Source organism: Dothidotthia symphoricarpi (genome assembly GCF_010015815.1).
Source record: "Dothidotthia symphoricarpi CBS 119687 unplaced genomic scaffold P153scaffold_14, whole genome shotgun sequence".
In the NCBI taxonomy this organism is placed as follows: Eukaryota; Fungi; Ascomycota; class Dothideomycetes; order Pleosporales; family Dothidotthiaceae; genus Dothidotthia; species Dothidotthia symphoricarpi.
In genome coordinates this window covers 205,845-232,582 of record NW_022985021.1, presented here as the reverse complement: position 1 = coordinate 232,582, position 26,738 = coordinate 205,845, and the positions used below count along the sequence as shown (strand labels likewise).

The window sequence follows — 26,738 nt, the reverse complement described above, 5'->3', positions numbered from 1 at the left end:
ACATTAAAGAGTTTGGGCTTTACACTGCGACTTTGGGGAGCTGTCTTGCAAGCATTTCTTTGATGGGCGTAGGGGGTTGGTTACGAGTTGACTGGGGTTGTGTGTGTGTGTGTGTGTGTGTGTGTGTGTGGATGGTTGAATTTGTTGGTTAGTAGCTTAAGTGAAAGCTGGTAAGCTGTGTTGCTTGGGGTTTAAGGGTGTTGGGGGGAGGTTTGGATGAGTGTCTTGCGGGCGATGATGGTTGGTTTAATAAGTGTGGCCCTTGTCTGGTTTTGTGTTTACTGCTCGGGGCTATCTTTGAGAATTTAGTGTCCGATGTGTTGAATGCTGCAACTTGAGGGATGTCGTAAGAACTTTTGAGCAGATTTACTAAGACTTGGTTTGGAAAGGTACGTGAACGACGGCCGATTGAGAGACACACAAATAAAATTCATTACATTCTTTACCTCATAAACTGGGGAACGCCATCACCCTCAATACTTGCACGACAGATTCTATCTTTGTGCTCTTTTCTTTGTTCAAGCTGTGTTCAAGCTTTCGCACGGGTCCGTTGGTGCGTCGTGGATGGGTTGTATTACACTGGTATGCCATGCATGTTTGCTCAAACCACCACCCTCACCGATGAAGTTGAGCGAATTGCAACGTCTGCTGCAGTTCTAGGAACCAATCGCGACCATCTCTTCACCTTGGTATATCAGTGATCATATCCGGGGATACCACGATACGGTCTCTAAGTTCGGACGATTGAAAAATCAAAACTGTTAGGAAGACTAAATTGCATTAATGTGCACTTGAAGGACTCCCTTCCTCGACTTCTATAGTAAAATCCTGATGTATCATAACACCCCCATGCTCATTCCGGTCGAATAAGCTCGAAGTACTGGTGTGCTCGTCTTCCTTGGACCCCATCGAAACTAAGTGTTGCCAATTCGTGTGCGGGGTTGTTGTCTTTGATTTGTTTCCCTTGGACGTTATCGCCACCGAGAATTTGCTGTTTCCGGAGGGCACGAGCCGCGACTCTGTATCCGTCGTTGACAGACGGCTCACTCCTCTCTGTGAGGCGGAGAGTTCTGTCTCGTGGATGCAAGGATACAGAATGCCACTACCACCGATCCCCAGACTTCGCTTGATTCGCGGGATGCTGGCTGTGATGAGGGATAAACTTGTCACGGCGCTGGCTTTGGTTAGAGGATGGTCGAAAGGGGTTCGAACAGCACTTACTGGCTTATGACAGCAACGTCTACAGCATGTTCTGAATATTCGTCAGTCATCCATTGACATGTGCGTCTCAGTAACTCACTGCCTAGGTCGCTGTCCGACCTTCCTTGGGCTACCACCCAAATCTGCAAGCAAGATGCTATTGGAACTCTGCAAAGTCAGTTTGATTCTACTGTCGGCACGTTGCAACTTACAAAGCTCGGCAACCAAATAGCACCGTTGCTGTCCAGTAACTGGTTCTATCAAGCGCTAAAGCTTTGAGTGTTGGGAGGATCCATGCTGTTAAGACCAAGTCAGAGATTATGTTCAACATAACCACCGCCAACAGCATGCCGCTGTCGTTACAGAACACAGATTCGACGTTCCATGCTTTCGGCACGCCGCACTGAAAAGCCGTAGCAAACATAGAGAACATGCTCCATGCTCCTATAATCCCAAACAGCACAGTCTTCGCCTTTTTTGTCTGGGGCACAACGCGTGCGATCAGGAATGCGAAAGAAAGCTTGCCGAACCCCGCCGCAACGACTGACAACAGTTTTGCGATATACAAGGCCTACCCCAGGGTCAGTCAGTGAAGATTCTAGAACGAGCTTCAATCCCTCAAACCTTAAACAACAATACAGCATCCTCACCGTTCACATCCGAAAAGTCTTTCCCTAGACCCCCGTTGACGGCGTACTGTCCGCTAACTACCACTCCCAAATAAAAGATCTGTATATTGCATTAGTAAGATTCGTACGAAACCTGCGCCGAAATCTTACACTTCCTACCAGCGCTGTCGCATCGTCTCTTTGAAATCCAACCCTATGAATGACGACGCCCAACGTTAGGCGCATTATCAGAGCCATCCATGTTATGCACATCCACGAGTATAGCGAGACGAGCATGAACCCGCCCCGCGTAGTTGGAGCATTTCGAAAACCGTCCGGAGTACTGCTCATGGCTTGTCAAGTCAGATATCGATGAGTAGTGAACCGCGGAAGGAGGATCTAGTGCTCCCGACACAAGCATTATTATCATTGTGATCATTGTGTCTACTCGGTCTGCGAGGCTGCCTGAAAATGTAGCTCCCGCCTCCCCGTCAAACGCGCTTTAGGTACTTTCGGCTGCTGTGCCGTGTGATGAAGATTCGAACCACCCAAAGGCCTGTCCTCGAGCACTGGCTCGGTGGGCAAAGCGCCATCGTCCAGGGGAACCACCCCTTCGGTCAAGTGAGACATGCGGACTTGCGTCCGCCACCATGTATAGCCAATCACATCATCAGGCATACAGAACTGACTAACCGATTAGTCAAAGTCTGCGTCGTGCAGAGCATCATAGATCGAAGCACGTAGCACATCCATGAAATGAGATCGCAAAGACATCCGCTACAGGTATAGCAAAGCAGACATATATTTAGAACAAGCGAGGTGTAAAGATTTCAAGACAGCGTTGGCTCGTGTATGCAAAGGTATTGCGAGATTCCGCTGCGAGCCAACTTCCACCTCTCTCGCTTAGTCACAAAGCTACTTGGCGGGGGGCTGCGGATGGACATGCGAGCCGAGCGGGCCATGTCAGAATCTCGTTCCCGCCCACAAATTACGGCAATATCCCCGCCCGCTGAGACTACCTATTGGGGTCGGCTTCGCATCCGGGGCTTAGACTAAACGTTTTCGCTATAGGAAGCATGAGCCATCCTTGGAATTATCCCACTTTGTGAAGCTCAAAAGGTCGTGCGCGTACGTTTCCGCCTTGGAATGGACACGCGTTTTATGACTCTGTGCACGCTTTGAACCACTTCTTATAGGTGGGAAAAATCCTTGCTTCAGCCAGGTATCACACACAGTAGAGCTGGAAGCAGTATTGAACCAAAGATCCTTGAGCGATCATCCCTAACAACAATAGTACCTCGTGTTCATAATTACAAGTCAGTATAACCCCATTAGATGTCCTGCGCGATCTATGTAGAGGTGCGTGATCTATAAACTGTATACTACCCATCCGCGCGTAACGCGCCCAAGGTACCTATCTGGTGTAAGTTCTACTGAGTCTGCATTTCACTGTTGGGCCGTGCTAGCGTGAGTGGCGCTCGGATGATTCATTGGGAAGACTCCCGCCGATCCCCGCATGCCCCCATTAAACTGCCGGGCGGCACGGATGAGATGAGCCTACAGCGAGCTTGTCGACCTAAGGGCTCATTTCCGTCCTCCGAATCCTTCGCAAGCACCTCGTTTCTAGTTATGGAACTTTGTCCGGAGGGTTATAGCTGCTTGGGTAGTTAGTGCGCCCACAGTGCAGCACATACTGTATGCCAAGATACCGTAGACTTCTCTACAGAGGGATTGGAGGGAGGTCCTGAGGCTGAGGCCAGGGTTGCCGTACGTTTCATGGCGAACTGCTGCATGAGTCTAAACTCGATGCGACCCGAAAGTATGGGTACCAATCATTCGGTCTCAGCGCGCTTTTTAGTGTTTCTGCTATCTATTCCAGCTGCACGTTCTGCACATCTTCCTTTCTTTTTACATCTCTTCTAGAGACGCAATTGTTCCTCGTTGGCTGCATTGTCTTCTCAATATGGCTATGGGAAATGACTTCAAGAATGGTGCCGATCTGAATCTCGTCGAGCGCGGTTCTCGTAGCGGAGAAGATGTAGAGTCGCCGACCACAGTTCACTCTGATGAACCAAGCCAAGCCGGGGCGTTCGATGTACGTTTACGATCATTGTATCCCCAGTGTCGGGTTGAACTAATACGTGGACCAGCGGTACATCAACCTTGCATCTGTCGTTAACTTCGGTGTTATCATCCTCGCCTCGTGGGAGTCGTTCGCTGTAACTTTCCAGTTTGCGCTTACCAACGGCGGTCCTGCTTCTATCTTCTATGGTTCCATTCTGGCTGGGTTCGGAGCATGTGCAGTCGGATTCTCGCTTGCCGAATTGGCTTCTATGTGAGACAACACACCCTTGAGTTTGTTGTGACTGGCTGACCATCATACAGTGATCCAACTGTCGGTGCACAGTATCGCTGGTCTGCCAACTTCGCTCCTGCTGCTCCTCGCTTTTGGGGCCTGCTACAAGGTATTTTGTGTATGCGTCGATACTCCTTTCTTTAGCTGACACAATGAATAGGATGGATCACCACAGCCGCCTGGTGCTTCGCCTGCGGTGGGCCTCCGTCAATTTTGGCCAACATAATCACATCCCTCGCCGTATTCAACTATGAGAACTACGCCCCTGAGCGTTGGCACACCAGTCTAATCATGATTGCAATTATGATCATCCCGTTCATGTTCAACCTGTGGTTCCGCAAGCTTCTCGATGCGTTCGAAATGACGGGTGGTATCTTGCATATCACCTTGTTCATCGTTGTCATCGTTATTCTCGTCGTCTTCGGGCCTCGCAACGATGCAGCTTTCGTCTTCAAGACTCTGACTTCCGACGTGTCTGGCTGGAACAACTCCGGCGTATCCTGGGGACTGGGACTACTGAGCATGACATTCTCCGTCACAGGCGCTGATAGCGTATTGCATATGTGTATGTTGAGTGTTTCTAATGCTAAGAATCTCACTAATAGCAAGTATAGGTGATGAGGTCAAGAAGGTTCGCACTCGAGTCCCGCGTAGTATCATCCTGGCTTGCACTGTCAACTCAGCCATGTTGATTGTATTCGCCACCATCCTCCTATTCTACATGGGCCCCCTGACAGACGAGATCGTTGCCACACCCCTACCATTACTCTGGATTATCTACGGTATTACTGGGTCAAAGGTCGCTACAAACGTTTTGATCTCCCTCATCGCCGTCATCTTCTTCTTCGCGCTGTTCAACATCTTCGCTTCTGTCTCACGACTCGTCTGGGTCTTTGCACGCGACAACGGCCTACCGTTTTCCAGCTTCTTCTCATACGTATGTAACCCCATGGCCCCTAGCTTTTCGCTTGCTAATGCCCAAATCACAGGTGCACCCAACGCTCAAACTTCCACTCAACGCCCTCCTCCTAGTTGGCTCCATCGTCACCTGCCTCTCCCTCATCTACATCGCCAGTGCGACCGCTTTCAACGCATTGATCTCGCTCCAAGCTTTCGCCCTCCACATCTCGTACTTTTTCCCCATCCTGTTTTTCCTGCTACGGAAACTGCGTGGTCCTATGCCCCCATACGGCCCGTTCAAGATGGGTGCCATCGGTGTACCCGTCAACATCTTCGCGCTATGCTACATCGTCTACGTAGTGCTGTGGATGCCGTTCCCACAAGTCCTCCCCGTTACTAAGGATAACATGAACTACGCAGGGCCGATCTTTGGAGCAGTGGTGGTGGGTGCGCTTGCGCACTGGTTTATACGTGGAAGAAAGACGTTCAGCTTGCCGATCAAGCGGTATGAGTAGATCCCCATTGTGGAGGTTTCGCCCTATACTGATGGAGGATATGCACCACACGTTGATTGTCCCTAGCATCTGTGCGGACAGTTGTTTCAGCGGATACAGAAACTTGACTCTTAGAAGACTGGATGAAATCATAGTCCAAATTTGAAATGCGAATCGTAGCATACATAGATACGAAAACCTCCTTATGCCTATGTCTTTGTTGAAGATTTTAGGAACTTTGATCGGTCACTCTATGATAGTTTCTCCACTAAGCACAAGACTCTCAGCCACTGCTCTTTATTTGTCTCAAGATTTTACAGCACAAAACGTATATATAGGGTGTCGACAAAACTTTGTCGTACTCACGGAATCTAAGCTAACCCTATTGGAGTCTGTAAGCATCAAGGAGCTGCACAGCTGACTAAATGCAGGTGAGCACTGTGCCACAGCCTTCCCCGCACAATCGCACTTCACATGACATTGAACTTATGGATAAGACCTAATTCTACAATGAGTGAGAGCTTCGACTGGAACCACCAAGGTTTAAACTGGTCTCATTTTCACTCTCTCGCGAATCTCCTCTCACTTCGAAATGGCGGCCAGGCCGAGCCTTCTTCGTTGTCCGATATAGTGCTCGAAGAAGATTGGAATCTCGATGACAATGAAGATGGAGATGCGGCCAGCTTGGATACTAGACTTGCACATAAGATTTCAGATTCGGGACATGGGAGGCTCAAACGAAGGTTTCTTGATTGTCTGGCCGAATTCGCGGCTAACAAGAAGGGCGGGACAGCAGTTGCTTGCTCCGCCATGAAGGAGGCTGAAGACAATGTCGTTATCTGGGTTGCTCGTAATGAAGGCTTCTCGGATGTGGATAAGCCTGTGTTCGATAGATTGGGAAAGCTGCTTGCTTCGTTATCCCGCAGCAATGGTGCGTCCAATATTAACGCTCTATGTCTACATACTAACTAACCTTTTTCATCCAGCTGGTCAATCTGAGGCTCTCCTCTGGGAAGAGATGGTCTTGTATCATCAGGATCGGATTGAACATAGCTATATTCCTGACTTGAGGGCAAGCTTCAAAGCTTACGACCATATCAGTACGAGGAAGGAGACAGACACACCAGAAAACAATTCAGCCTCTGATGCTGCCCTATCCGCCCTGCGCACTCTTCTCTTCGATCGCAACACCAACAATATAAGCACTTTTGAGAAGCATGCGAAGCTTGTCATCGCATCGTACAATCTGCGTCGGACAAGAAATGTCGAGGAGATACTTCACAGCTCTTCAAGAGCGACTTCCAAATCGAAGAGCTTGTGGTTACATATCTGCCTGTTCGCCCGGCTCCGAGTCACATTCCAGAATTGCAAAGACATTGCTCTCACGCTTCCAAGTTTTGAACAAGTTACAATCATACTGGTCCCTCGTCCTCTTGCGCCTGCAAACCCATCTCAGAACTCGCTCAATTTGAATCAGACTTTTGGTGTCCTCCAACTTGATCTGACTCCTGATACAGCTAAGGCTGTCTTGGGCCAAAATTGGACCGTCGCCAAGGCTAAAGGCGAGTTCGCAAAACGACAGAAGCAAAAGCCCAACATACACGCCGAGGTTCAAATGCTCATCTTTCTGACTACCAACGAATCTGCCAAATCAGGCTTGTTACCGTATTTTGGATGCAGCAAGCTCAGCTGCTTCATGTGTAATCGCTTTGTCCAGTCATACGGGCGATTCACCACAAGAGGGTGCCATGGACGCCTCTTCAGACCATGGACCGTGCCAAGTGTAGATCGACTTCTACCTGGTCAGGCCGATCGGATAGCAAAGGCTCTTATGTCAGTGCAAAAGGCGGTCAAGAGGAAATTGAAAGCCTCGGTCGGGGGCCATATTCGGCACGAACGAACTTCGGTTATGGGAGGAAGCAGCGTTTTGGACGGCCGGCAGGAGGAGTGCTCACAGAGACAGTCACAGATTGACCGACTGAGGATGCAAGTAGAACGCGATAGAGTTGCAGAATTTTTTAGAAGGTGAGTCAGTTTCAGATGTCTTCAACTTGTTCCACTTACTCACCGAAACATTTGTACTAAGGGTCAAAAGGCAATCAGACGACACAATCAGGTCAACTGGGCGCGTTCACGAACCCCTAGAAGGAGATGAGTCGGAATGGGAGTGTGATATATGTATGAGACTGACGACGAGAAAGTGCAACATTTGTAACAAAGGCTCCTTCTGCAGCGACGATTGCCAGGAAAAAAGATCCGGGCGCCATTTGTTCACATGCTCTAAACGTCCACTCACTTCCGCTGATTATCTTTGGATGTCATTGACAGAGGATCGTATGCCTCAAGAGGAGGATGTTCTCGAGGATTTCGGGTTTAACAATGTCTCTTCTGTCAGGGATATGAGCTACCTTCTAGGGGTCTACGGAGGGCTCTATCTTTCTGGCAGGTTCTCAGCTGAGGAAATACATGAGTGGCGTGTTGGAGGCATCCTGGTTGATAAAATCAAGGACTTCTATTACAGCATCCCTGAGAGTTCCCGAGGAGGATATTTTCCTTGGTATTTGGAGAATCTCTCCATCTTTGAGCGACCTATGACGAAAGCTGAAGCGCAACAAAAGTTGATAGCGACTTTCTACGACAAATCCAGGCCTTACTTGGACATTGAAGACCGTAATAAGACCGCTAGGGAGCTAAAGCCAGAAGCCAAGGGAGCTAGTTACGACTTGCTGGCGGCAATATTACTCCAGATGAGTCCTCATCCAATTCAATTGGTCTGGTACTCTTTCGGATTTGTAACTTGCCGTGGACAGGGCGAAGAGAGTATGCTTGTAAGTCTCTACAAGCTTCTTCTCACCAAAAGTGATGGAAGTCCCTTTTACGAGATCAACAACCGTCAAAGAGGTAACATTCAACCTGCTACATTCACACAATTCTGGAAAGCATACGAAGCAGGAAGACTTATCCAGCTCATGGATTCGAAGGGGCTGAAGGAAATTCGATCCGAGCTCCCTTTCCTAGAGGGCTTTTTATCCGTGCCGCCGGTCGGATCCCGGCCATCCGTATGGGACCTGAAGCAGTTTCTTGAGATCAGCGATCCTATGGACCATCCACCCGTTCCATCGGTCAACGTTGACTACGGATTCATCAACTGCCGCACTTTCGAGGAAACTTGCACACTGATGGAGATTTACGGAAAGGTTCTGAAGACCGCAAAGCCACTGGAGCTCCACCAGGCGTGTGTGGCTGGTAATTTGTTCGAATTTGCAAGTAGTCATCTTCGTATGGAGGAGCGTTGGAGGCCGTTGATGAGGAATTTCTATACTTTGTAGGAAATGGTGGCTGGGGCCAGGATTGAGGTTAAAAGTAGGGTCAGACGCGGATGCGGATCGGCCGCCACTACTGTCGCGACTTTGGGGGTTCCTTGGTGGATTTCTTTTATCAACAGCGTGCTAGGTAGATGTGTCCGCAGGTGAGCAATGGTCCTGCAGCCAGGTTGGCAGCTACCTCAACTTCTTTCCTCTGGGTCACTGTGCTGGAGTCCAACCTCAGGTAAAAATCGCGAGACCATTTTTGCTCTTGGTTATGGTCCACGTAGTCTTTACAATAGCCGTCAACGCGATCATATGCGAGCCTCAGATGCGTACTTACTAATATGGGAGATGGCTAATGGTAATTGTCACAGGCTTAATCCCACTTTCCTCATCCGCGTCAACGTTTTCCGGGCAGTCGTATCGCCTATGAGGCGTTTCATTACTCCGGAGATGCGATATGGAGCCTTTGTGTGCTCGAGACTCGGGATCGCGAGACAATGTTAGATACAGTGGACCTTGACAAAGAAAATCTAGGAAAATGTGGCTTGACCTTTCATTTAGTCCCTTTCAAGTGACGTTCAATCTGTTCATCCTCCCTCTCATCTACACAATGCCTTTCACATTTTCGAAGCATTCACTATTCTCAAATCGCCATGGCAACCCACCCTCCGGAGTCTCTGTTCAGGTAACCGTTTCACGTGTTTTGCAGAGCACGCTCCAAGCTGTGAGAGACGTCCAGCTCCCGCTTGTCCTAATCAAAGTCAACTATCCCGCCTTGCCAATTTTCGCATAACCCAATCAACCCTGAACGTCATATCGGTTTTGACTCTACTGCAATTGGTTTACACAAATCTACACACCCGTCCCACCGGACAACTCCACGACGAGATAACCGCAGACATGGCATCAATACGTGCTAATCTGATCTGTGAACAGCAGCCATCGATTCAGCCTCGAGTATCAACCCAACACTGCATTCCGTTACCCACACACAAGGACGTCATCGAGATGCTAACAAACGCGAGATCAGAAGTCCAACGTCTATACGCGCACATTCCTCGTCTATGTGCAGTGCTCAGCGACACGCTGATTGACTGCGTGAAAGACAACGGACTTCTTGAATCCAATCCCATTTGTGATCTCGAACAGGTGTTGATGACACAAGTACGAGTTGAGCGTGGAATCATAAGCGCTTACAACAAGCATCGCTTGGGTGGTGCAAAGTGGCACCATGAGCATCATCGTTTGGCAGAAGGCCAGGCGGACTACAGCAAAGATCATAACCTTCTGGACCAGCTTGATACGTTCCCTTTCCACTCCGAGGTTGTGCGTCGAGGCTTCAAATTTACAGCGTTAGACCTTCGTCCGCTTTATCAGGTACCGGAGTATGTTGCAGTCGATACAACGAGTACTCCTGGTACGGGTCACACCCAGACACCTTCGAAAAAGTCGGGTCGACGAGCGGACAGCTACGGCAAACTTGTTGATGCGCCTTCCGCGGGCCTTGCCTTTCCCAATGGCAATATCACTCTTGCAGAGATAGCAGCCTTTTTGCCTGAGTCGATCAAATCATGGGATGTCATCGATCGCATTGTTGGCAACGACGCGACTTCAGCTACTATCGCACAACTGATCAACCATTTCCGCGACATGCCAAGGGGTCACATAATGAGCAACACCATCTATCGATCTATGAAGGGTCCAATGAATTCTCGCGCCAAATTTGATAAGAAGTGGAAGCCATGGAGCGTTGGTGTACACAATGACATTGCGGACCAGGACATCGACGCGACTAGCGTGAGCGTTGCGGGATTCCGACGGGCAGGTATTTCTGCAGCGCCTGCTGTTCCATTCCAGGATCTCGCGAAAGGAGTCAAGATCTTTCCAAGCGGGCACGATGCTCTGGACCTTACGCGGTGCGTGGAATACTGTCAGGAGAACCCCAACGAAAAGTGGCTGTATCCGAATGACTTTGCACGTCTGCTAAATCACCTCCCTTCAGGACCTGCACAAGTCGAAGAAGGCCATCAAGATGCATCGATTGTCGAACGCTGGACTTCTATCAATACAACTCGTGTAACGGCCGACACGCATGAGCCGAAGCTTAATGCACACACTGGCCTGTCCAAGAAGGTCACAGACGACGACGATGATGACAATGACGACAATGACGACAATGAAGATCCGCTAGTTGGTTCTTTTGGTGACATATCGAAAAAGTACATCCCTTGCAAGGAGCTCCGGCCAAAACGCAAACGCAGCGTTGACGACAGTTCAATCTTCGGGCACACATCTCCCCGCCCTGCAAAACGCAGAAATGCTGTACCCAAAGCTCTCTCTCGTCTCGGGGAATTCACACCTCATAACCGCTCTCAGAAAGAGCGCCGTACCATCGATCTGGACTCCGACTCTGACTCCGACTCGTACCAAGGCCCTAAGAGGATGAAAAAGAGAATAGGACCTGTTCGTAGCTCAGGTCGGACGAGGAGCTTCACGGGCTCTTACAGTGTTGAGGAAGCTGTGGGCATTGATGAGGACGATGAGTTGGATGAGGAAGTGACGGACAACACGGAAACAAGCGAAGAGGATGCTGTTAGTGGCGCAGATGCAAAGGAAGAGAGCGACGATGGAGATTCCGATGATATGGATGCATATGAGGGATGATCGATGGCATAGGAGGATGGAAGTCACCCGGAATCGCTTCAGGGTAACTTCAAGATACGTCAGTACTGTGATTATGATCCTAGCGCCACCGTACCTGCTTGATGGAAGAAAGGTTGTCAGTGTTTCAGGCCACAGGTACTACTCAAGTTCTCTACACCACCTTGTACTTTCATATACATTTAACGTATATGAAATTGAACCAATCATGATATCTTACAATCAGATTTGTACTTCAATTCTATACCATAGTAAATTTCACTCCTTTTACCGTCGATACCATCTGACAACTGATGTGCTTATTGAACATTGTTTTCCCCAATCTGAAGAAAGGAGTCAACAGGGCACTATGTCCATCTCTATGCCACTTCGCGGTTTTGAAGCGGTCAAGCCTATAGACTTAATCAATGAAGTAACGTCGTCAAGGTCATCAGTGGAGCAAAATCAACATCATAATCACCAGTAGATCGTTTGATCTCACCTCCATATCTGATACTGAACTAACTCATAAATCCATACCTTATTCTTGTGACCTTTGCACTGTTGTCTTCTCTCACCATGCTCGCCTTCCCAGTGTACGTACATCAAAACCTTCTCTGCGATGGCAGATGACTTGAGCTATGAAGTTTGAATCCATGATAATCCTACCGCGCAACAGCGTCACTTGTGTTCACAACAACGACGACGAAGAGTGCGTTGAGAAAGATGCCATCTTTATGTTGTTAACAAGTCGAACCCAACACCCAGTGACGTAACAAGACCTTCAAAGGCGTACGGCCGAAAAAGGCTCAGAAGAAGGGACTTGTAATTCCCCATATCATCCCATAGTGAGCCATTGCGCTCTCCGTCAGGTTCTTGGGAGTTCGTGTGACGACTGCCATTGAAAAGATTGAGTCGGCCGCGCGGAAACCTTGAATATTGCTCAGTCATCTTCGTTCCAAATGTCTGAACCTCAAAGCGTGCCGTGGCGAAGACACGAATTCACTGTCCGCTTTGAATGTATTTAGAACTTATGTGTATCCACCACCCCACTCTGAACTTACTCGGTTATCTTTGTAATGACTAACATTGTCAAAGCATTGGTAGCCAATGACATTGTATCGATCGTCCGTCATGACCAAGATGCTTCCCAAACCGAACTACGGTTGCCATCTCTCTTAATCGTGATACAGAGCCTCACTCTGGGAAAATATCGTACCGTCGAAAATAGGGGCTTGTGAACGTACTATGGTTTTTCTCAATCTATGGCGCATTCACGCTTCTAATAGAAGCAGATAAGCGCAACACAGTAAAGACTCAGTATTATGGTGCAGTATAGGAGCTACAACCCAACCCCTTAACGAAGTGATAATCAGTCATAGTATACAGTACCAGCAACAGAGAAATAGAGCCGATCAATAGTCTCTTGATGACCGGCTGCTCAATGAATCAATGCGAGAATGCGTGTTCGAGAGCTCAGGCAGCCGCTGATCGAAGTTTGGTTCAGGTCGTGAAAATTTGGGTTGCGAAACCTTGGGTCGTAAAAACTCTTCCATGGACGAGTGATATTGAAACCATATGGAAGTACTATAAGAACAGTAGGATATTGCCAGAGACACCCTGTATCTTCCAAACACATCTTACTCTCACAGCTTATCCACCAACACCTCACAATGCAAGCTAATTTCTCAACATCTCTGTCCTCTCTCCTTGGTCAGCACGCAAGAGATCATGTGTTCCGCTCGAACGCTGAGTCTGGCTCTCCTGCCTTCCATCCTGCACCTCCGATACGTCCGAAAACTGAAGCAAGGTCGAAAATGCGACGTAAGGTTCTTACTCGCTCCGTCAAAACGCAGGAGAAGGTGAGTGTCGCGAGCGAATGGGATGCTGAGTGGAACGACCAGCCCAGTAACTCACTTTCGAGTGGAGTAAGAGAGTTTTCTATGCTCAACAAACCTTTCTTCATCCCCCATAGCGCCCATGTGCGCAAGGCCAACAGCGCATATCTCTCGCATTTTGACCCGGGTATGGAGGCGGAAGGCCGGAAGGCCCAGCGGATGAGAGACGACGAACTGGCTATGCCGCCACCGCCGCCACCAAACAAGAGGATACGAGAGGAGATGGAAGTTGTGGGCGAAGTGGACGAGGAAGAGACAAGGTCGTGGGAGCAGCGAAGAGCAGTCAGAGCAGCAGCTCGAAACGCGCACATCATCGACTCGACACGAGACTTTACCGTCCCTCCTGAGATTTTCCACCCAAACAGCGACCCAGCATTTCGCTTTCCAAAACCTGCGCGATCATGGGCAGGTCCAGTTGGGACTCCAAGGTAGTGAAAGCTTCTGCTCATAGACCACGTGAAGCGAGCATATTCCCTCGCAATCCGGCACTTCACTCCGTCGCGGTCTTTGCGAGGCCTTCTGAAGGTCTTCACCCTCTAAATGTGCGGCCTCAGCAACATAAGAATATGGCCTCCAAATCTCAGCACGGTAATATTTTCTAAACACAACCACAATCAAGGCAACTGGACAAGCCATGGACCAGTTCAACTACTTCACGAATTCGCTCACTCCGCAAGGCATGGATATGATGGACTGTCGAGACTATTCCGAGGGCTCTGCACAGGAGGTTCATGCTGATCCATCTACTCCATCGTTTGATCCGAGTTTGTTCGTTGCCGCCCCTGATCATACAGTCTCGAATTTGCCAGAAGAAACTTCAATTCTGGATCAACCCGGGAACCAACAACGCTCAGAGCTCACCCAAGGTGTCCGTCCCGGGCAGCCACAGCAAAACATTTCCATACCAGCTCCTCGATCAGGATTCTTTCCGACCATCACAACACTCCCACCCCCTTCAAACCCACGACGCGAATCCTTCGTCAGCTTCCTCCGAGACTTCCCATCCCACAACTACATCCTCCCCACCGGCGCCCCCCTGAACTTCACCATGGTAGAAATCATCGCCATCCTCCCCAGCTGGTTCAAGAACACATCCCTAGCCACCCGCTTCCTAAACAACAACATCACTGCCAGTATTCACCTCGCCATCCTACAAGAACACCGGGATCTAGGCATCACAACGGAGCACGAAAGGGCCAGAGCGCGTGAAGGCATCGCAGACGCCTACCGCAAGACGATGCGCAGCGTGGATCCGGAGTGGACGAAAGCGCGGCACAGGATCCCGAAGGAATGGAACAACGGGGTCATGAACGTTAATACCTTCGTCCCTGATGTTGTGCACGAGACGTGGTATCAAGCCCCGCCGCCGATCGCGTTCAAGGCGCTCTGTAACGGTTTGAAGAAGTTGCCGCAGGGTGCTGATGCGGGAGACCTGACGCGTGCGCTGGAGTATGCGCTGTGTAATACCAAGTTCGATCAGTTTCAGCAGCCGCATGAACTCCTGTTTCCTGATGACCTGCAGATGATACTGGGTTATATCGGGCGCACGGATGTTACCATGGAGCATACTGATCGGTGTGTTGTTCGACGGTATGCGGATGTGGTCAGGAAGGCGGTGGGAGATAGGAAGCCTGCGTTGAAGCAGATGAAGTCGCCAGGGATGGGAATGCCTGCAGCACCGTCGGTGAAAAACCAGCGGGCAGAGTCTGAGTTTGCTGTTCCTCAAGCTACGCTACAGATTCCACCCGGGGAGCTCAACGTGGCTCTCCTAAGTGGCGCCGCTCCACCTGTACCCAAAGTGACCATCATCCCCAGCACACCCACCAACACCATAGTTCGCACGAGCACACCACCCCCAGGCTTCGCCTTCTCAGCCGAAGTCCTAGCCCTAATAACGCCACCAGGCTACCCAGCAAACCACTTCGCATCTCCGCCCGAAGTCCACCCTAGCGAAACCGCTATCGACAGAACCCGCAGAGAAGTAGCTTACATGGACTCTCTCATCCAAGAACATGCTTCCTCGAACTTATCATGTCTGCCCACGCCGTCGCCCTCGCCAGAGTCAAAGTTCGACAGAAAACAAGTGCATGAGCAGGTGCAGACCTTCGAGCGCTACTCGCAGACCCACCTCCTGCGTGACTGTCACGAAGGCTGCTCGGAGGAGGAACAGGATGACAGTGATCTTGCATGTGCGGCTCGCTATGCACGGTTGCCGGATCAGATTGGGACGGATTGGCGGGTTCAGGATATGGCGCTTATCGCTGGGCTGTTGGCGTTGCAGGATGGGAATTAGGTGGTGTGGGAGGAGTTTCTTGGAGTTTGAGTTCCGCGTATAGAGTTAGGAGTATGATAGGAAAGGGCAGTGGAAGAGGAAAGGGGTGATGAGACGATGATGGTTGTGGGAGAGGGTGGTACCTTCTACCCTGATTGAGTGTCTGTTGGGAGGGAGGGTGATGGTGATGGTAGCTTAGCTTTGGAGACGAATATATGTTTGAACTTGTGTAGCAACGCAGGTAATGGGCAAACACAAAGTACAATGCAAAGCACGATTTAGACGAAACGCAGATTGATCAATTCTGTATTCATCCTCCCTACAATCCCCTCAACAACTCATCAATAGTGACCGGTTTCCGCACCGCGTTGGAAAATCCCTCGTTGAAGGAAACCCATATCCGGCCGTGATCCCCCTTTTTCTCCTCTGCCTGTCTTGCCTTCTTCTCCTTCTCGCTCTCCGCCTGCCCAACCTCCCACTCCTTGATGACCCTGCCAAAGAAGTCTCTCTTAACAGCTCGCCTACTAGCTTCTATCGCCGCCTTTGCCGGATCGACGTCTTCCTTCGGGTCAACGTCTGCAAGGTCAAACTCCGTTTGCCCGCCCCGACGCTTCCTCGCGTCCATATCCATTCTTGCGCTCTCCTTGCGCCATTCTTGCTCCAAAACGCTGCGCACCGCATACCGTACTTTCTCATCTTTCTTAACTGACAGGGTCTCGAAGGAAGCAAGCGTGTCGAGCGGTGGTTCCATTCTCCACACGAATCCTCCGCTGCGATTCGCAACATCGTCGATTTCGACACGACTCCTCTCGAAGCGCACGCCAGTCGCTGCCATGGCTTCTACAGCTTTTTTCACCAGCGCTTTCTCACTAGCTTTGCGCACCGATGCTGTAGCGAAAGATTTGGAGCCCGAGGGCCCGGTGTTAACGATCACGGGTTTGACGTCTGGCGAGAGCATGCGGAGTACATAGGGTATGAGTTCTTGGGACATTTCCTCCGGACTGCGGAACGAGCGTGTAAGCGGGATGCTTAGACTGCTTTGCAGACCCATAAGTCCTGCTCGCGTACTCTTCAGCTGTTCTACCGCCGCGAAATTGGCACCAGGCCCAGAGAACGCCGAGATCTGCGCATCAGGATCGGTAGGGACTGATGATGCTTGGCGAGGAGAAGCAAAGAGGTCATGGAAGGCGAGAATAGATTGTGAGAGGTAGGGTGCGAGTTCCCATTCCTGGGAGCCGTGAACGGCAGTTGAGAGGGTGTCGTGGAAGTGCAGCCATTCATAGGCAGAGTTGGGTTTGCTGAGGAGGGTGTCGTCTTGGAATGGCTTCTCAGGGTACGCGGTGAAGCAGTCTGTATATTATTAGTAATGATTACAAAGTGAGGATGTATGGTTAGACCTACCCGAGATGATACGGTCGCAATCCCCGCTCGTGTCGACCATCTCTCTCAGTCTCTCCATAGCTCTTCGCTTTGCAGACTCAGCAACACCGATAACTCCATTCTTTGCCCGTGCAACAGCAGTTCGTGGATCCGTGGTCTCAGCTTGCTTTGGAAATCCCGCACCTTCCTTGAAAACGCGCTCGACAGCATCTTTCGCACCTCCTCGTCCTAAGCTGCGGGCCGCTCCTCCGCCATGACGCAGATCGTTGATGAAATTGTCTTCAATCCACCTGCGCGTCAAATGTGGTTTCTCTTTGGACTTCACATCGTGAGAGGAGCGCAACCGTCCTGCGATCCACTCACCCACAACCATGACTCCGCGAATGTCACCTTCTCCTGTGCCGCTGCCTGTACCACCCTCTTTCTTCGTGCTGACACCCCAAGTGGCTTCGCAGAGGCGTCGGACACCGTCAGAGTCGCACTGAAAACCTTCTTTGATGAAGATGTCGTGCATGCGCGTGACAACCATGTTGAGGGCAGGTTTGCGGATGTGAACAACTTCCGCGAGTGAAGACTGGCGGAGAGGTCGTAGGGACGGGTGATATACATCATTGCAGATCAAGATGAGCGGTCGTAGCATGCGGAATCTGTCGCCCTTTTTCTTCTTCTTTGGTCCTGCGTCAGACTGGTGCTGACCGATGGTCTTTGAGTTCTTCTCGTCGAGGTTGATGAGGTCGATGAGGGCCTTGACGAAGCCGCCTTCTCCGCTCGCACCACTGCCACCCACAACGCCATCAACCTCATCCACGATTACGCAAACAGGCTTGCCTGCTTTCCGCACCTTGCCGTTCGCCGTGCTAGTATTCACTCCCCGGACGTTCTCGGTGCCAACCATATCGCGAATACGGCCCTTTACCACGTTACCACTTCGCTCGTCTGAGGCATTGATCTCCTGGACCTCGTATCCCGCTTGTCGAGCGCATACATGGGCTAGGGTGGTCTTGCCGAGTCCAGGCGGTCCAGTCAACAGGAGCACCTTACGATGTCTTTGTTCGTCTTCTTCGAAGTTCTTTTTTGCACCTTTCGACTTGGCTTTGCTGGACCCTGGAAAGACGACTGGATCCCATCCTTTCAACCACCGCAGCACTGATCGATGTGTCCGCTCGTCCCCGACCAGATCTGTGAACTTCTTTGCTCGGTATTTCTCCGTCCACATCAGGGTACGGTTACTCTTCCCGTTCTTGGCGACTGGCTGTTCAATTGATTGCTCTGGCAGATCGAGAACTATTCTCTCTTTGTTTGCAGCCTTCTCTACGTCCATCGCTTTTGCCTCATCCATCAGCTCGTGGATGTTGAGGCCGTAGTAATCCGTCCTCGCCTTCCCTGCCTCTGCTACCGAACGCGATGCAATAAGCTGCTCGTAAGGGACAGCCTCCTTGTTCGCCTTTTTCTGGACGTGGATCGCCTTCCCCGCTGCATTCCGAATGACTTTTCCACGCACGGGCAGTGCCGACGTAGGCGTATTTGGTACTGGTTGCGTCCGCTTGACTGGCGATAGCGACTCGAAGCGGTACTGGTCAAGGGCGTCTACAGGTATTGTCTCCGGATCTGCAGCCTCGTCCTGGCTGGCAGGCGGAGTGTAGTCTGCGATACCCTCGGGTGCTACTGGGAGGTCTTTGACGCTGTTAAGAGCCCTCCGCTTCAACATGTGCTCCTCCTGCGCTGCAACATCATCCTCGTCGTCGGAGTCGTCTAGGAAACCCCCAATCTTCCGGGCAGGCTGGTTGTTGTGAAGATCTTTCAACGGACTTCGTGCATCGTCTGGACGCTTTCTCTTCTTTGGCGACGCGACTTGTGGCATGGACGAACTCGGCGGGTACGCGACTGGTGATGAGATGAGCGGCATCGTGTAGAGTGGCGGCGACGAAGGGAAAGTTTGGTCGTCGACTGAAGACTCAGCGGGGAAGCGCTTGGTATGAGAGTGCTTCTGGCGTTTTAGAGGGGTGTCTGGAGGAATCAGTCCTGGGTACGCGCTTTCACCACGTTTGCAGTACCGATTGAACGATCCCCTTCGCTCCTGAATATTTCTGTAAGATTCCAAGCTCGGTGTTGTATTACAACGCCTTCGCTGTTCTTCTTGGCCTTGTCCTGGGCAATGCACTGCTGTAACGCGTCGAATTCGTCAGAGTGGGATTCCGAGACGGGTTGGTCGTGGATGAATTCGAGTTCGGAGTGGAGTAGTGCAGGGTCGAAGGAAGTTGGTATGCCAGGGGAGTAGCTGCTCATCGAGTCATATGCGTGGCATTGTGTGGAGGTGGTGGTGACGGTGACAATTAAAGTGCAAATGGCTCGCGACACGCGACGCGCCAAAGTTGGGCGTTCGCGTTGCGCCTAACCACTTTCGTCTGACCCTATTCCGGCTGCTCGAACACCACAGCAGACATCATCATAGACAACCAGCTTGCGAGAAGTAATATCCACAGCACCTTGGGAACTTCTAGATATCATATACTCTCGTTGTTCATTGGCTTACACACGTCACCATATTGCGCTTTCCATGACTATTCAATGCCAATAGGATGCAGCACGCCTCCCAGATCATGCACAGGAAACACCCAAACCCTTCACAACTTCCGGCTTGTCCACGTATCCATACAAATGCACTAGGATCACTATAAACTTTGATTGCTTCCACTACTCTAGCCATCGGAAGTGCGCGAACAACAATGTCCTGAAGAGAAGACTGTAGTGGGGCAACACAGAATCAACCTGCCCCACCATTTCCACGCCTACACAACACCCCAACATCCCCACCCAAGACACTTTTACAGAAATCCAGAACTGTCATCTCCAAATTCTTGCAATATATTCCCCAAATTCCACCAACTCTCCATCAAGCAACAAGGCACGAAAGCTGCTTGGCGCAGCGGAAGCGCGCCGGGCTCATAACCCGGAGGACCTCGGATCGAAACCGAGAGCAGCTAGCTTTATTTTTGTCTTTTTGCTACCATCACCATATCCAGACGTCCATTTCACCTATGGACATATGTGTCTGCCTTTGAATTTTCCGTTTTTTTTTGCCCTTGTGCCGCAGATGTCGATGCAGACAAAGCCGTGCTGAGGGCTTTGTAGTATTTTCGTTTTCGTCTATTTCTTTATCTTCATCTTCATCTCGGGTTGTAGTCTTTTTCTGACGCGTATTTGATTACCGGTACCTAGTTGTATGCATGGTGTATCGGGACCAGCACAGCAAAGCAAAGCCATATGATAATTCCCCGTTCTATTCTTTTGCAAACATGACACTTTTCCATGCGAGCAACAGTAGCCCGCCCGCGGCTCGAGGACGATGATGCGCAACCACCACCCAACTAGCCGCAAGTTGAGTATAAAGTCGAACAGGACATTAACGTTTCGACCAAAGTTTTCTGGCCAACAAGATGATATACGATAGCGTTGGATGGTAAGTTCCAAGAATGAAGAGTGGATAAAGAGTTGGAGTTGGAGGCAGAGAATGTGCGCACTCACTTCTTTGTTTTGTTGATGGGTGCTATTCTGGGCGTTGTTCGACGCGCCGGAAGAAGATGCCCTGGGTAGGTAGGCGTAAGAGGTTCTCCTTGCTGTGTTGAGACACTATGCTAAAACGCTGTGCTGCTTGCGGGTATGGTGGTGGTGGTTGGGTGGGGTTGTTTTCGGGTGTTTGGTAAAGAACAAGAAGGTGTGCGGAGGTGATGTAAACTGGTGCAAGAATGTAAGATGGATCTGGAACCCTTTATATACCCACAGCCAGCGCTCCACCATAGCACCTCACCCCATCCCAGCCAGCGCATCCATCCACGACAGTCGACCCATCCCACCCCACCACCAAGCATGCCCTCCCAACCCCCCTTCCCCCCAGACTCCCTCCTCTCCAAACTGCACGGCTGCATCTTCGGCTCCGCCCTCGGCGACACCCTAGGCCTCTACACAGAATTCCTGTCCCAAGCGCAAAGCACCGCGATCTACCCATCCGGGCGCTTCCGCCTCGTCCCCCCCACAACGCCATACCACCTCGACGCGCACCGCCTGCGCTGGCCAGAACGTTCCTGGACAGATGACACGGACCAAGCCCTACTAATCATCCTCATGCATGTGCACGCGCACACCACGGGCTCACACTCCACCGCAGTAGCCTTCGCGCGGCGTCTGCATATATGGGTCTCGCAGGGCCTGCTCGCGCTCAATCGGCCGGCGATGGGCATCGGCGCCTTAGTCGGCAGTGTTGTTGGCGCCGCGACCTTCCTGGCTGATCCAGTGGGGACGGCGACGCGCGCGTGGATTGCGAGCGGGCGGAAGGCGGCGCCGAATGGGAGTCTGATGCGGACGCATCCAGTTGGGGTGATGGGCGTGTTGTGGAGCGAAGCGGAGACGTGGCGCTTGAGCGTTAGTCTGGGGCGGGTCACGCACGTCGATCCGCGGTGTGTGGTTGCGTGTTGTGTTTCTGTTGGGTTGGTGCGGGGGCTGCTGCGTGGTGAGGTGGTGACAGAAGGGCATGTTGATGGGGTGGTTGAGCGCGCGTTTGAGTGGGTGGGTGGGCAGCCCGGGTTGGTGAATCCTGGGGGAAATGCTGAGCAGCGGCTTGATTACGGGGAGTTCTCGCGCCATGCGTATGCTCCGAGTTTGGAGGCGCTGCGGCTTGATAGTCCGCGGGAGATCGGGTACGTGTATAAGTGTCTCGGTGCGGCGGTGCTGTTGCTTCGGCTGGCTATGCGTGGTGTAGCGAGCGCAGAGAGTGGAGCGAGTACAGAGAGCGGAGTGAGCGTTCTCTTCGAGACCCTCATCACCTCCCTAATCCTCCAAGGCGGAGACGCGGACACCAACGCCGCCGCCGCCGGGGCACTGTTGGGCGCCTACCTCGGATACTCAAATCTACCTTTACACTGGGTGGATGGGCTCCAGCACCGCGAGTGGCTGATGGCGAAGAGTGTGCGGTTTGCGGTGGCGGTTGGTGCTGTGGAGGGGGGGACGTTGGAGGAGGAGAGTGATGAGGGGGAGAGTGGTGCGGGAGGGTTGATGACGGAGAGGGAGCTGGGGGAGAGGCGGAGGGTTTTGAGGGAGGAGGGGAGGAGGAGGGTTCGGGAACGGAGGAAAGAGATAGAGAGGGGAAGTGTGATGGAGAGGTGGGGATGAGGGGAATTTATAGTGATGTGTTTGCGAATGGGTGGGTGAGTGATATCGAATGACGTATTTATGCCACTATATGAGAATTCTACATTTACGTATCTTCACCTCTTAGCATATATATACATGCCTACCCAAATTTCCTCTTACTATCGATCATCATCATCCCCACGAGGCTCCAACCATCAAACCCTATACCATACTCAAACGTGAACCTCTCTAGTCCACTTCCCCTTCCCCTTCCACAAGCCCCCTTAAATCTTCCCCCACGCCCCCGCCACCTCATCCCACCCCATATCCCTAGCACTTCCGTCCACCCAAACCCCCCACCACCAGCCCCGCGACAAACCACCCCCCTCCCCACAAACACCAACCCAGCAATCCACCCCCCATCCAAAAGACCACTACTCCCAAACCCCCCTCTACAACCCCCACTAACCCACAACACCACTTCAATCCCCCGCTCACATACATACCCACCACACCACCACCTTACCAGCGAAACACGCACACACCCCCGCCACCAACACCACTCCGATGATCTACCTCTGCCCTGCCCTGCCCTGCCGTTCGCCCACGCACACGCACATAGTGTCCCCTCCCCCTCACCCCTCAACATTTGCTCCCAAGTATATCCGCCCTCCTGAACGCCAGACTCTCAGAACGGTAACCGATGAAGGGTGGTTTTAGTACGGCAGAGCAGAGCCCAGGGATACTCTGTGCGTCCTGTTTCCTTTCCATCAGCATCCCATCCCATCCCCCAGAAACCAGAAACCAGAAGATGGACGATAGTAAGTCCTCCTACGCACACGATATGCAACACGCACAGAATATATAAAGAAAGACAAAGGGATGCTTGGGTTTGATTTAATTGGTCTGGTTTGCTCAGCTCAGCTTAGTTGTCTTGGATTTCATTGGATACAATTAGAAAGGGAGAGTGTAGATGTGTTCATTACTAACAGGAAGAACTTTGTATCTATAAAGTAGGTGTGTAACACTATATGTCCCTGCCCCTGCTTCTGCCCCTGGGCTTTTGTACAAAGCATCCCGCCGAATAGGACTCAAAGAGAGAGACATGAAAGAAAGGGCGAGTCCATCGACAAGCCATGTTATTGAACTATCAACGACAGAGAATGAAAACGTAGATGTATATATCGATGTAGGTAGAAATTGGAATTGAATTTAGCTACCAAGGACGATTACGGAGTGGTAGAATGTATAGATGCTGAAGACGCTGTCGATTGGTAAGAGTAATAAAGGAAGGAAGGGATGGTGTTGGTGATGTTGATATTGATAGTGATATCCTTAATACCAACAAAAGAAGAGAAGAGAAGCTAAGAGATTCGTGAACCCCCCTCCCCTTGAAACCAGCCCAGCCCAGCCCAGCCTCGCCATGCCGTATCCCCCCCAATAAAAACACCAAAAAGCGGAACAAAAATGCCACAACGCCCACCCACACAATATATGACAGAGAACCTCCCCCACCCAACCCGTAATCGCACACCCCATCCCTCCCCATCCCCTCCCCCTCCCCCTCCCCATCCCACCCTCCACCCGCCCCCCTACCCCTCAACCCCCTCAACCTTCCTCAAAAACTCCTTCACCCTACCAACCTCCATCCCCTCCAACGGATCACTATCCAGCGCCGCAAAAAGCTGATGAATACACTCATCGACCCTCTCCTCGGGCACCTTCGTACACAGACTAACAACCTTGATATACATGACCTCCAGCTGACCATCCTTCTCCTTAAGCCTACGACTCCTTTCCAACAACGCCGCATTAGCTTTAGTATAAACCTCGATTCTGTGTCTCAGCACAGCAGGGAACACTGCGCTAAGGCGCGGATGCACGGCGACGCTACCATGCGAGACGGCGAGCGCGATATCAGCGGGTAGGGGTGTAGATGCATACTGGGGCCCGTCCGAGGCGCGGCGCAGCAGCAGGTGGGACGCGTGGCGCACGTCGTAGGGCAGGTCGTCGTCTTGGATGAGCAGGCCGGCGCCTTCTTGGTCCGCGTAGCCGATGCGCCGTTTCTCGTGGAGGTCGGTGGCGCCGGCGTTGACGGAGAGCATGTGGCGTTGGGGTTCGAGCCAGCGCTTGAGGTTGGCGATGCGTTTTGCGCGGTCCTGGCAGGCGCGGAGGCGGAGGCGGAGGGATTCGAGGTTTTGCTGTTCTGTTTTTTGGAGCGCGGAGAGCTGCGCGATGGTGTCGTTTGTGCGGTCTATGGTGTCTTGTTTTAGGCGGGCTTCTTGTGTGAATTGCATGGAGGCGGATTGCAGGATGCCGCTCATTACTGGGGGTGGTTAGTGTGGTTATTTATGGTGGGTTGGATGGAGGATGTTCTGGACTCACGGGGTTGAATCTCTCGACTTGTTTCTTCTACTTTGCTGAGTGGCGCTTTGCCTTTGGACGGGCTGGGGATGATGACTTCGCCGTCGCCGTGTATGTCGCTTCCGACGCCGAAGTCTATCGGACGTGTGCCCTTGTGGTTTGGGATTGTGGGGTCGGCCTGGACTTCCATAAGCTGGGAGATGATGTTGCGGTTGCCAATTCTCGCTGCCAAGTTTAGTGCTGTGCTCCCAGCCTTATCCCGCGCATTCACCATCTCCTGCATAAATCGCATCAGGCCTATTGGTTTGGGGTGGTTGTCGTGGAAGGACGAGGGTTGGTTGGCGCCAATATTACTGCGCACGAGATATTCAAGCAGGGCTTCGAGGTAGTATTTGCTCGATGCTGCACGGCCCTTGATGGCGCATGTTACAGCAATGTGGTGCAGGATAGTCCGCCCCTGCGTATCGCGGAGTTCAATGAGGGGAGCTAGAATCTCGAGTGTTTCGGGGAAGCAGCTGTGGTCTAAGCTGTTGTTTACTGACACAGCGCTCATCAACGGCGTCATGCCTGTGGCGTTTCCTCTGAACATGTTCGCACCTTTAGACACCAGCAACCGCATAAGAGAGACGCGAGCCAGTGTTGCTGCCCAGTGTAGCGCCGTGTTGAGGGTGTTGTCGATGGGCATGTCGAGGTCTGTACCGGACAGATGCAGCATCGCGGGGTGGTTAGTAAAGTCAGTCCGTTGCTGGTCAGCGAACAAGTCTGTCAACATGGCCTGCTTGTCTTCGCTCTCCTTCGTGTCTGGCCGGGGTAGGGGAGGCAGGGCGGAGGGGACTTCGGTGCCGTCTGGGAGGGAGATGCGGTGTCCCGTCTGGTGCTGGTAGAAGGAGTCGCTGGGTTCTGTGGGCGAGCCGTGGTCGCGCATCGACGTCTCCGTCTTCATGGTCACGGGCTGCGAGAAGGATTCCTCCTGCGAGGCGCGCATGCGTTTCCTTGGCGGCTCCTGGGTCTCGTCGAGTCCCGTGGCGTAGGCCGAGTCGGTGTGGCCGTTGGTGGCGGTGAAGCTGCGCTCAGAGGCCATGCTCGGCACGCTCTGCTGGCTGCTCGTGCGGAACGAGTCTTGGCTGACCACGGGAGCCTGTTGTGGACGGGCCATGGATCGGCGGCCCTGCGAGGAGCTGGCTGGCCTTGGCGCGGGTGAATTGAGACGGGCGACCTTGTTCATGGCGGCGAGGGCGCTGGTGGCCGTGGACGAGATGTTGGAGAAGAAGGTGCCGCCGACGCTCTGGCTGGTGCTGCGGCCGTCGATGCTCTGCGTGTAGAAGCGCTTCCTATTCGCGGCCATGGCCTGCTCCTTGGTCGGCGTCTCGATGCCCTGGCCGGCATTCCCGTCGGCGCTGATGTCGTAGTCCAGCAACGGGCGCAGAATGTCCTCGACGCCGTACTGGCGACAGAACTCGCGGCCGCGACGGTAGCCGATCCACGTGCCCTGGTATTTGCCGTAGCCGCCCTGGACCTTCTCGTGCTCGCCCGTCAATATCTCCTTCTCCAGCACCTTTGTGCGCTTGCCCTTGTCGACGCCGGCGACCTTGAGGATCTGGGTGGCATTGAGCCAGCCGTCGGAGCGGCGGCGCATGACGGCGACGCGGTTGACCTCCATTTCGTAGACGGACACGCCCGAGTAGACGGCCTAGACGGGTTAGAGGGGACAGCGGACGGAGGTGACATGCGCACCGTGTAGATCTGCGGCTTCTCCATGGCGTGCTGCTGGAAGCCGTTGACGTCGGAAAAGGAGCGGTTGAAGGCCGGCGCCGCCATCAGTCCCTGCGGCGAGTTGGCGTACATGTGGGGGTGTGCTTGGGGTTGCGATTGTGACTGGGGCTGCGACTGTTGCTGCGACTGCGCCTGCACCTGTGACTGTGGCTGCGGCTGCGACTGCGACGCTGGCTGCGCTTGAGACTGCGACGGAGACGGCGAGCCGGCGGCAGGAAAGGAAGAGGCCAGCAGCGTGCGCGCGACTTGCATTATGTCAGCACGGCGCTGGGTGAGTGCGGCGGTGCGGGTGCGTCCAGCGGGCGGATCTCGAGTCTGGCGTTATCGTTGTCGTTGTCGTCGGCGGGCGCGGGGAGTGAATTGCCGTTGTCGAGGTGTAGTTCGTAGTTCGCGACGCGTCTGGCACGACAGCCAA

At 52.3% G+C, this 26,738-nt stretch overlaps 8 protein-coding genes and 1 non-coding gene across 9 annotated transcripts; 6 read left to right on the top strand and 3 right to left on the bottom strand.

The window, feature by feature from the left end:
• Positions 1-780: 780 nt before the first annotated feature.
• P153DRAFT_343683 (uncharacterized protein) lies at positions 781-2,583 on the bottom strand (the record flags this gene model as incomplete). The annotated part of the gene is made up of 6 exons (XM_033666015.1): positions 1,980-2,583; positions 1,825-1,929; positions 1,413-1,771; positions 1,301-1,368; positions 1,222-1,252; positions 781-1,174 (listed from the first exon to the last, which is right to left on the bottom strand). Exons 1-6 carry the CDS (start codon positions 2,157-2,159, stop codon positions 781-783), a joined length of 1,137 nt encoding a protein of 378 aa, XP_033521923.1. The 5' UTR covers positions 2,160-2,583.
• A 1,194-nt stretch (positions 2,584-3,777) lies between these two features.
• On the top strand, positions 3,778-5,579 carry P153DRAFT_294807 (amino acid transporter; the record flags this gene model as incomplete). The annotated part of the gene is made up of 6 exons (XM_033663979.1): positions 3,778-3,903; positions 3,959-4,143; positions 4,194-4,273; positions 4,325-4,733; positions 4,774-5,101; positions 5,154-5,579. 6 exons carry the CDS (start codon positions 3,778-3,780, stop codon positions 5,577-5,579), a joined length of 1,554 nt encoding a protein of 517 aa, XP_033521922.1.
• Positions 5,580-6,068: 489 nt separating this feature from the next.
• On the top strand, positions 6,069-8,887 carry P153DRAFT_295156 (uncharacterized protein; the record flags this gene model as incomplete). The annotated part of the gene is made up of 3 exons (XM_033664008.1): positions 6,069-6,489; positions 6,545-7,520; positions 7,675-8,887. The coding sequence occupies 3 exons, from the start codon at positions 6,069-6,071 to the stop codon at positions 8,885-8,887; spliced, it is 2,610 nt and encodes an 869-aa protein (XP_033521921.1).
• An 882-nt stretch (positions 8,888-9,769) lies between these two features.
• P153DRAFT_387274 (uncharacterized protein) lies at positions 9,770-11,533 on the top strand (the record flags this gene model as incomplete). Its single annotated transcript, XM_033670626.1, has 1 exon — positions 9,770-11,533. One exon carries the CDS (start codon positions 9,770-9,772, stop codon positions 11,531-11,533), a length of 1,764 nt encoding a protein of 587 aa, XP_033521920.1.
• A 1,707-nt stretch (positions 11,534-13,240) lies between these two features.
• On the top strand, positions 13,241-15,700 carry P153DRAFT_432654 (uncharacterized protein; the record flags this gene model as incomplete). Its single annotated transcript, XM_033672983.1, has 3 exons — positions 13,241-13,371; positions 13,485-13,821; positions 14,027-15,700. 3 exons carry the CDS (start codon positions 13,241-13,243, stop codon positions 15,698-15,700), a joined length of 2,142 nt encoding a protein of 713 aa, XP_033521919.1.
• Positions 15,701-15,971: 271 nt separating this feature from the next.
• On the bottom strand, positions 15,972-19,380 carry P153DRAFT_343677 (chromosome transmission fidelity protein 18). Its single transcript, XM_033666014.1, has 3 exons — positions 19,114-19,380; positions 17,081-19,066; positions 15,972-17,029 (listed from the first exon to the last, which is right to left on the bottom strand). The coding sequence occupies exons 1-3, from the start codon at positions 19,343-19,345 to the stop codon at positions 15,999-16,001; spliced, it is 3,249 nt and encodes a 1,082-aa protein (XP_033521918.1). The 5' UTR covers positions 19,346-19,380; the 3' UTR covers positions 15,972-15,998.
• A 591-nt stretch (positions 19,381-19,971) lies between these two features.
• P153DRAFT_t86 lies at positions 19,972-20,043 on the top strand. Its single transcript has one exon. It is a non-coding gene; the product is annotated as a tRNA-Met (tRNA).
• Positions 20,044-20,912: 869 nt separating this feature from the next.
• P153DRAFT_424176 (ADP-ribosylglycohydrolase) lies at positions 20,913-23,105 on the top strand. The gene is made up of 3 exons (XM_033672477.1): positions 20,913-21,137; positions 21,228-22,215; positions 22,981-23,105. The coding sequence occupies exons 1-3, from the start codon at positions 20,927-20,929 to the stop codon at positions 23,006-23,008; spliced, it is 1,227 nt and encodes a 408-aa protein (XP_033521917.1). The 5' UTR covers positions 20,913-20,926; the 3' UTR covers positions 23,009-23,105.
• A 1-nt stretch (position 23,106) lies between these two features.
• P153DRAFT_405692 (apses transcription factor-like protein) lies at positions 23,107-26,689 on the bottom strand (the record flags this gene model as incomplete). Its single annotated transcript, XM_033672019.1, has 4 exons — positions 26,285-26,689; positions 24,572-26,240; positions 23,783-24,512; positions 23,107-23,110 (listed from the first exon to the last, which is right to left on the bottom strand). Exons 1-4 carry the CDS (start codon positions 26,573-26,575, stop codon positions 23,107-23,109), a joined length of 2,694 nt encoding a protein of 897 aa, XP_033521916.1. The 5' UTR covers positions 26,576-26,689.
• Positions 26,690-26,738: the final 49 nt, after the last annotated feature.

Coding starts and splice junctions, on each gene's coding strand:
- P153DRAFT_343677 (XM_033666014.1), bottom strand. CDS start 19,345: ATGAGCAGCTACTCCCCTGGCATACCAACTTCCTTCGACCCTGCACTA. Junction 19,067..19,113: donor CGAAGGGGATCGTTCAATCG/GTACTGCAAACG, acceptor TGATTCCTCCAG/ACACCCCTCTAAAACGCCAG. Junction 17,030..17,080: donor TTGCGACCGTATCATCTCGG/GTAGGTCTAACC, acceptor AATAATATACAG/ACTGCTTCACCGCGTACCCT.
- P153DRAFT_424176 (XM_033672477.1), top strand. CDS start 20,927: ATGCCCTCCCAACCCCCCTTCCCCCCAGACTCCCTCCTCTCCAAACTG. Junction 21,138..21,227: donor CCGCCTGCGCTGGCCAGAAC/GTTCCTGGACAG, acceptor CCACCGCAGTAG/CCTTCGCGCGGCGTCTGCAT. Junction 22,216..22,980: donor AGGGGAAGTGTGATGGAGAG/GTGGGGATGAGG, acceptor CCCATCCCCCAG/AAACCAGAAACCAGAAGATG.